We start from the raw sequence: 7,287 nt of genomic DNA, 5'->3' as shown, positions 1-7,287 counted from the left end.
ATAATTATTTATGTTAACTCAGTTGAATTCAAATTCAAATAGTCATTACCTTTCGAGTAGGATATATAATGGATGATTGGGTGCACAATGAATGCACACATCAACCCCACCAGCCAGAATCATGATGCACCGTAGATGGAAAGGGGAGGGGTTTGGGTCTCTTGCAACTTATGTCATACGCCTGGTGGACAACCAATGTGAAGGAGTGCTCCACCGAAGAGGTCATACCCAACATGCGAAACGCCCCACCATCTTATCTTGCACTTTTGGCCAATGTAATCACATCAAATAAGACTTCGAGTCAGAGATTACTCGTTTCTCGTGTATGATTCGACGCAATCCCCTTGCAATTTAGCCAAATGGGCCGCTACAGGTTCCGACCCATTCATCATCGAAGCCCGAAAGTTGCGAGACTAGGCAGCCTCAATGGCGTTGCATCCACTCTTTCGGTTCGTGGCGTCGTATCTCCGATTCACTTTCTGTTCTGCTTGGTAGGGATGTTTCTTTTCTCGATGAATTTAGGTTTTCCGAGTTCATGCGATTCTTGGAGTTGGTTTCTGCGAATTGCACACTCGACTAAAAACGTAGCATTTCCAAGGGTTTGTATGCTTTTCGTTGTTGCTGTTATTTGAGCTCGATTCCTTGTCTTCGTTGTGATGATTAGGGAGGAGCAAACGAGGGCGTGCCTGGAGATGGGGCACCGAGCTGGTCGAACCCATAGCCAATACTCTTTTGGTGCTTCCGTCCAATGACGGCCATTGACCAAGCTTTACAAGGAGAAGCACGTAAGATTCTTCGGTTCTTTGCGTTCATCACTTTGGTTCCTAGTCATTATTACTAGCATTTGCAGGTTCCATTCTATTGCAGCTTTGGTCAGCTGGGGTTATTCTCCATTATTTTCCTGTGAATTTTTGAATGATGTGTGATGCCCTTTCCTGTATAGAGAAAAGAAGGTAAAAGAAGATCTTTGGGCCCTAATCACTTGGCTATTCAGGAATGTAATGAATAAGCATTACTATCTAAGTCATGAGCAGGTCCGATGGGATAATTGACCCATTAACTTTGTTGAGCTTGAATCATTGGCGCAAAATGCTTAGGCCAAGAAGTACACTTATGTATAGTGTACATGAGTCATAGTCGAAAGGTAAAAGAAAATCTTTAGGCCCTAATCGTTTGGTTATTCAGGAATGTAAGGAACAAGCATTACTATCGCGATCCACCAGTCGGCCCGATAGGATAATTGACCCATTAACTTCGCTGAGATTTTATCATTGGTCCAAAATGCTCAAGTCTATTAGTACACCCGTGTAATATATAGTGCACATGAGCTATAGCCGATGATGACTCCATGCTGTGACGTGTCATCCTCGCACCATGTGCAATACTAGATAGGCTTTGATATCATTTGTCATGAGTCGATGAAACGGAATAATTAACTTATTAGATTCAAAGTACCATTTGTCACGAGTCGATCTTATGCAGTATAATAATGTGTTACAATATTACCAAAATTATTCAAACTATTAGATTCTAGAGACTAAGTTTGCCTTCTACTTACCATCAAATATGTAAAATCAAAGAGAAGAAATTCCATTAAATTTTACCATCGAAACTTTTGTCCTTACACTTTTGCTTGCAATCATCGACAGTTTCCTGCAACAGCATTACACTGGTCATTGGGAACCCAGAGAGAGACACCAAAGAGTAAAGAGGAGCTTGACAATGTAGTTGGGATGACGGCAATGGCAACAGCAAGTGGTGGCATCACACGCTAGCAATGTATATCTTTCATGGAAGGAAAAGGGATAAGCTACCAATAGAACAACACAGCATGAATTCTTGGCCAGCTGATGCTCATGACATGGCATCAACAAGGCAAGATTTCTTATTAGATATCTATTCAGCTCATTTGCTTCTGGAAAGGATTTTCTTAGTTTAAAAAAAAACATCTTACTGAGACAATCATGCAACAAACAGTTACAGTGTTTTAATGTGAAGAAGGAAAAGCCACAGAAGAAGGAAAAGGAACATGAGACATCTTCTACTGCAAGCTGAAGCCATAAAGAAAACCTCTCAAAGAATCTTCAATAAAGAAACAGTAGCTGGCGGTTCTTATGAGACTGGCAGAATGATGAGGGGCTATTAAGTGAGCAATGTCTTGTGCTTTGCCTTGTCCTTGTTTTGTCAGATGCCATGGAGAAAATTAAGTCTACCTAGGTGATCTCCTTGACCATGATGTATGCTTAATTATTATGTATCTGGGTTGTATTATATTTCACCAAGTGTTGAAACTTGGTTACACAAGTTTTTTAGATAATTTAGTCCATAGAGTTGCTGTTAAAAGCTTGCAAATGAGGAATCACTGAGATTTCTTCAAGACAGAAGGGGACAAAGGAGTGATCTGCTGCTTGTGTTCTGAATGGCCCCACTTTATCCCATCTTAGAGGAGGGAATGTGTTGGCTCCCTGTGAATTTTCCTGGATGCATATCAAGTTTATCCCAGAATGTGTGGCCTCAAGCTTTTCTTCCTATTCATGCAGAGGCTGTGGCAAAGCTTGTAGCATCTGATATTAGAAAGTGTGGTTGAACTGAGAACTCAATCCATTCACTCAAGTAGAACCTGAATTCACTGAACTGTATAGACCTTGAGGTGATAAAATTGTCAAATGATTTCTAGTTTTTAGTTGTTTCTATTGGTGTTTAAATTGCTGTTAGTGTCGGAATTGATCATAAATTAACGGAGAGAGTTAGTCGCGCTTGAGAATCGGAGCTTCGAAAAGTGGACGAATAAGAGAATATCCGAAGAATATTTTGAAAATATTCTCCTATGTTCAATAATCTGGATTCACAAAAAAAAAATATCAATCCTATCATATTGGAGTCATAAAAAAATAATCTTTTCCCTAATTATTAAATTTCTTAGTGTGGTGGTCAAACCAATGAATTCTAAATCAAGTTGAGATTGTTAGAGTCTCTCTTGGATGCACTTTATTCACTTGATGACTATACTATGCAACTTGTATAGCCAAGAAGCAAAGAATATATGGTCACTTCAACAAATTGATGGCTCTCAATGAAAGCATCCAAATTATTCTTCCTCCAATATATTGTGCACCATAAATGCATCTCTGTGGATGCAAATTGGTTAACACCTTCGGCCACTTTGGCTCTCCCAATTCCAATAATCAACAATATAGTGTAATATATAATTTTTCTTTTTTATTTCAAGTATTCTTTGGTTTTGTGGATTATTAGATTAGAGTCCTAATATACCCTTATAAAAAGAGTAGAAATACTAATTCGCCCCCATTCAACAGTTCTAGTTGTTGTTTCCGAGGGGCCAATTTGGTCATATTGAAAGACGCTTAACTTAACGTTTAGTATAACATAAAATTACAATTATGCCCCTGGCTCTGCTCCTCATGGATGCCACTAAAGGTCGTGAATAAGATAGCATGGTGAGGGCATTTACGGGCGTGTGGGAAAGTATTGATGCTTGTCTTTGCTTTAACCCACGATGAAGGGGATAAAATGGGGGAACGAGCCGTGGGGAGAGGCCCAGGAAGAGTAGCGGAGGGGAAGCCCCTCTTCGCTTCTATCGCCCGCCGCTCCACAGCGTTGTCGACGGGAGCGGGAGGGATTTGACGGTACTACGAGAAGAGGGGAGTGGTGGGGGCTTTAGTCTGTGAAAGGCGTGATTCTTTTGCTCTCCCTGAGTTCGCCATCTGTTGGATTGTCTCGGTGGAGCTTTCAGGTAAAGTTTGCTATTTTTCATGCATCTGTGCGGTTTAAGCGCCTTTTCATGATTATCCCTCGGTTAAAGATCGATATTTTTTGTTTCTTCTTTGTCAGTTTGGTTTCGGGACTATCCCATAAAGGAAAGCGGTGTCTCTGTCTGAATCCCGGCCGCTTTGTCTTCAGTTGACAGATTTTGTTTGTTTTTTTTTTTTTGTTATTCATCGCCTATCTGATTTCTTTTGTTCATGCCGTGTTTCGCTTGGTTCTGCACAGCGATGGATTTCGCTGGCAGCTATCTTTTTGGCTGTAATCCTAACGATATCCTTTTTCTGTTCACTTACCTCGATCTTATTCTTGTATCGGTTATATCTGTTGATTTCATTGCTTTTCGATGCAGGATTGCTGAAAAGCGGCTACTTTGCTGTCAATTCTTTGCCCTATGTCAACTGCCTGACAGCTTCAAGAGAGATGGATATGGTGCCGTGAATCTGTAATCATAAATTCGATTCCGAGCTGTACTTGTGATAGGAATGGCGGATAAGAGGTTGCAAGCGGTTGAGAAGAAGAGTGACGTCTTCTTCCTCCCCTTTCCAGAGCTGGGCTTTTCATGGAACGAGGGATTTTACCCCTCCGGTGGCTTGTTTGCGAGTGTTGGACAGATGGGAGTCGGCTTTGGGGTTTCTCCTAATCCTCCTAACCCCAGTGATAACAGTGTAAACGTGCCTGGGACTGATCTCTATGTGAAGTATGTTTCCCCAGATGTTGGGTATCGTGTTCTGGGGACTCCTGCCGAGCCGGCAGCAGAAGCGACTAATGTCATAGCAGAAGTGGTGGCTAATAAGAAAGAGAAGAAAGGTGGGCTGAAAGCAAGGATTAGAATTGGGAACCTGCACTTCAGAAGGTTGATCAGTGGAGCAATTGCTGGGGCAGTGTCACGGACTGCAGTTGCACCGTTGGAAACGATCAGGACACATCTTATGGTCGGAAGCAATGGGAACTCGACAACGGAAGTCTTCCAGTCTATTATGGAGACAGAGGGTTGGAAGGGACTATTCCGTGGTAATTTTGTCAATGTCATCCGTGTTGCACCAAGCAAGGCCATAGAGGTAATTGAATGTTATAAGTTTATAACGCATTCCTTCTTAGTTTATAGTTGTTTCCAGGTCTTAGATATCATACTATTTCTGGGTAGTTTATTTCTATTTTTTTTCCATGAGAGTTTATAGCCTTGTGTTATGGTTGATTATGTCATATGCTATTAGCTCTATTTTGTGCTTTCTCTCATTAAAGATTTCTGGAAAAAGACGAGATTTCTTGTGCTGATGTTTCTATTAATTAGATTCACTGGACTCATTTGAAGTTGTCGCAATCTTTTAGTTAATTTTGTCTGTCGTGGCATTTTTTTTAATTGCAATGTCTATTATGTAAGCTAGGATTTTGATCTCTGATTCTCTCCAATCTTCATTTGAGTTATTTCTTTTTATTTTAACTTCAAAATCTCCACTGTGGAAGAGCTTTAAGGTTTGAGTTTTTCAAGTTGCACCTCCCATGATTAAGATATGTGATAACAAGATAACCAATTACCAACCTGTTGGAGTGCGCCAATCATTACCTTGGTTTTCAGGTTCAATTGGTTCAGTTCCAGAATTGGAATTTTTTGACCAAAAGATTTGGTTCAGTTCAAGAAAATAGGTCATCTCTCTGGAAGCTGAACCATGAATATCCGTACTCTGAACAATTTTTTGTCTAATATTTGGTTTGGTATCATGACAACAAGACTGTGAAAGCAATGTAGTTTACATAGGCTTGCAAGTCTACAGCTGATCAACCAAAGTTATGTTGATGAGCAAGTGTATATGCAAACCAATTCTCACCACCTTGTTTTTAATTGACTGTAAGATTGTGCACATTTTAAATATAATGATAATATGATGTTGCATCTATATTTGGTCTCTGGTAGTCATCTTGTGTGGTTCCTGGCCATCGATAGTTGAACATGGTTAAGTTATGGTATACTATTATCTGATCATCATTTCCTTTTGTCATGTTCTATCCTGTGTCTTGCAACATGATCCTTATTTCTACAGTTATCAAACTTGTCATTCTCCTGGCAGTTATTTGCTTATGATACAGCTAAGAAGGTTTTAACCCCCAAGGATGGGGAACCTCCAAAACTTCCTGTCCCCTCCTCGCTAGTTGCTGGGGCATTTGCTGGAGTCAGCTCAACCCTCTGCACTTATCCTTTAGAATTACTCAAGACTCGACTAACCATACAGGTCAGTGAAGCCCTCCGAGGAATGTTAATGTTGCACATACAATTTTTGTCTGATTTCTACCATTCATGCAGAGAGATGTCTATGACAATCTTCTACACGCATTCCTGAAAATTGTATGTGAGGAGGGTCCCTCAGAACTGTACAGAGGTCTGACTCCGAGTCTCATAGGAGTCATGCCATATGCAGCTACAAACTACTTCGCTTACGAGTCCCTAAAGAAATTCTACAGAAAGACGTTCGAGACGGAGGAAATAGGCAGCATCGCCACTCTTCTGATTGGTTCAGCGGCCGGTGCCATTTCGAGTGGCACAACCTTCCCACTTGAAGTTGCTCGGAAACATATGCAAGTCGGAGCTGTGGGTGGCAGGCAGGTCTACAAGAATATGCTTCATGCTTTCTTGAGCATATTGGAAAAGGAAGGAATTGGGGGGCTGTACAAAGGGTTGGGGCCAAGCTGGATGAAGCTGGTGCCTGCTGCAGGGATCTCATTTATGTGCTATGAGGCTTGCAAAAAGATTTTAATCGACGAGGAGGATGCATAATTCCAGCAGATTTTTCTAACAAAGAGGATGAAGCCATGAATGAAGAGTGAGATCTCAAGCCATATTTTTCTTTGGAACTGTTGATGGAGCTTCTCACGTGGAGCCGTTTTCCTTTTGTTTCTTGTCTTGCTCTTACAATTATTCTTTTTATGTTTTACATTAGAACTAAGAGATTATATTTTTGCATCTGAAAAGGTCAGCTAAGTTTTAGATATATGAAGATGTTATGGATGAACTGAACAAGTCATTCTTGTTTATGGATTTTGGCATCTTTAGAAGATAAAAGGAATTTTGTGATCATTGTAGAGTGTCATTTCTGATTAAGTTCAAGATTGGATGTACTACCGATGAACAGTTCCTTTTTCTTCTGTTTCTTCCCTTTTCTGTGTATAATTGTCTTCTGAGATGCGGGTTTTCTGATTAATCTTGTAGCTAAAATGACGGCTTCTCCAGTTCACAAAGTAAAGCAGGTGGTGCCTAAGTCTCTACACCAACATTTAAACGAGGCATGGAGATGACAGACACCCTTACAAAATTAATCAAGCATATAAAACTACAAAACACCGACTTTGTTCACCGAGCTTTGGGCACACTTTAATTTCAGTTTTTAGTGAAGGACATGCTTATCCATCTAGCATCGAGCGGTCAGCTCCAACCCATTAAATATGTTCACTTAGACCTAAACTTTTAGGGCTCTTGTGTACAAGTCGAGCAAAAACAACTTCGAGCGA

The 7,287-nt window shown here is 40.6% G+C and overlaps 1 protein-coding gene and 1 long non-coding RNA gene across 4 annotated transcripts; both read left to right on the top strand.

The window, feature by feature from the left end:
• The first annotated feature begins 157 nt into the window (after positions 1–157).
• Positions 158–2,636, top strand: LOC135677654 (uncharacterized). 2 transcript variants are annotated; one of them, XR_010514723.1, is made up of 4 exons: positions 158–491; positions 665–785; positions 1,650–1,875; positions 1,978–2,636. It is a non-coding gene; the product is annotated as an uncharacterized LOC135677654 (long non-coding RNA). The 2 variants fall into 2 exon arrangements; XR_010514722.1 differs by lacking the exon at positions 158–491 and having other exon boundaries at positions 502–785.
• A 900-nt stretch (positions 2,637–3,536) lies between these two features.
• LOC103987009 (adenine nucleotide transporter BT1, chloroplastic/mitochondrial) lies at positions 3,537–6,856 on the top strand. 2 transcript variants are annotated; one of them, XM_009405184.2, is made up of 4 exons: positions 3,537–3,754; positions 4,136–4,844; positions 5,853–6,014; positions 6,086–6,856. In XM_009405184.2, exons 2-4 carry the CDS (start codon positions 4,269–4,271, stop codon positions 6,554–6,556), a joined length of 1,209 nt encoding a protein of 402 aa, XP_009403459.2. In that variant the 5' UTR covers positions 3,537–3,754; positions 4,136–4,268; the 3' UTR covers positions 6,557–6,856. The 2 variants fall into 2 exon arrangements, with proteins under 2 accessions (XP_009403459.2, XP_065042446.1); XM_065186374.1 differs by lacking the exon at positions 3,537–3,754 and adding an exon at positions 3,820–4,044.
• The last annotated feature ends 431 nt before the right edge of the window (positions 6,857–7,287 follow it).

Source organism: Musa acuminata, chromosome BXJ1-6 (genome assembly GCF_036884655.1).
Source record: "Musa acuminata AAA Group cultivar baxijiao chromosome BXJ1-6, Cavendish_Baxijiao_AAA, whole genome shotgun sequence".
Lineage (NCBI taxonomy): Eukaryota > Viridiplantae > Streptophyta > Magnoliopsida > Zingiberales > Musaceae > Musa > Musa acuminata.
Note: the sequence above shows the minus strand (reverse complement) of the source record. Positions and strands in the feature narration are given on the sequence as shown.

Coding starts and splice junctions, on each gene's coding strand:
- LOC103987009 (XM_009405184.2), top strand. CDS start 4,269: ATGGCGGATAAGAGGTTGCAAGCGGTTGAGAAGAAGAGTGACGTCTTC. Junction 4,845..5,852: donor CACCAAGCAAGGCCATAGAG/GTAATTGAATGT, acceptor TTCTCCTGGCAG/TTATTTGCTTATGATACAGC. Junction 6,015..6,085: donor AGACTCGACTAACCATACAG/GTCAGTGAAGCC, acceptor CCATTCATGCAG/AGAGATGTCTATGACAATCT.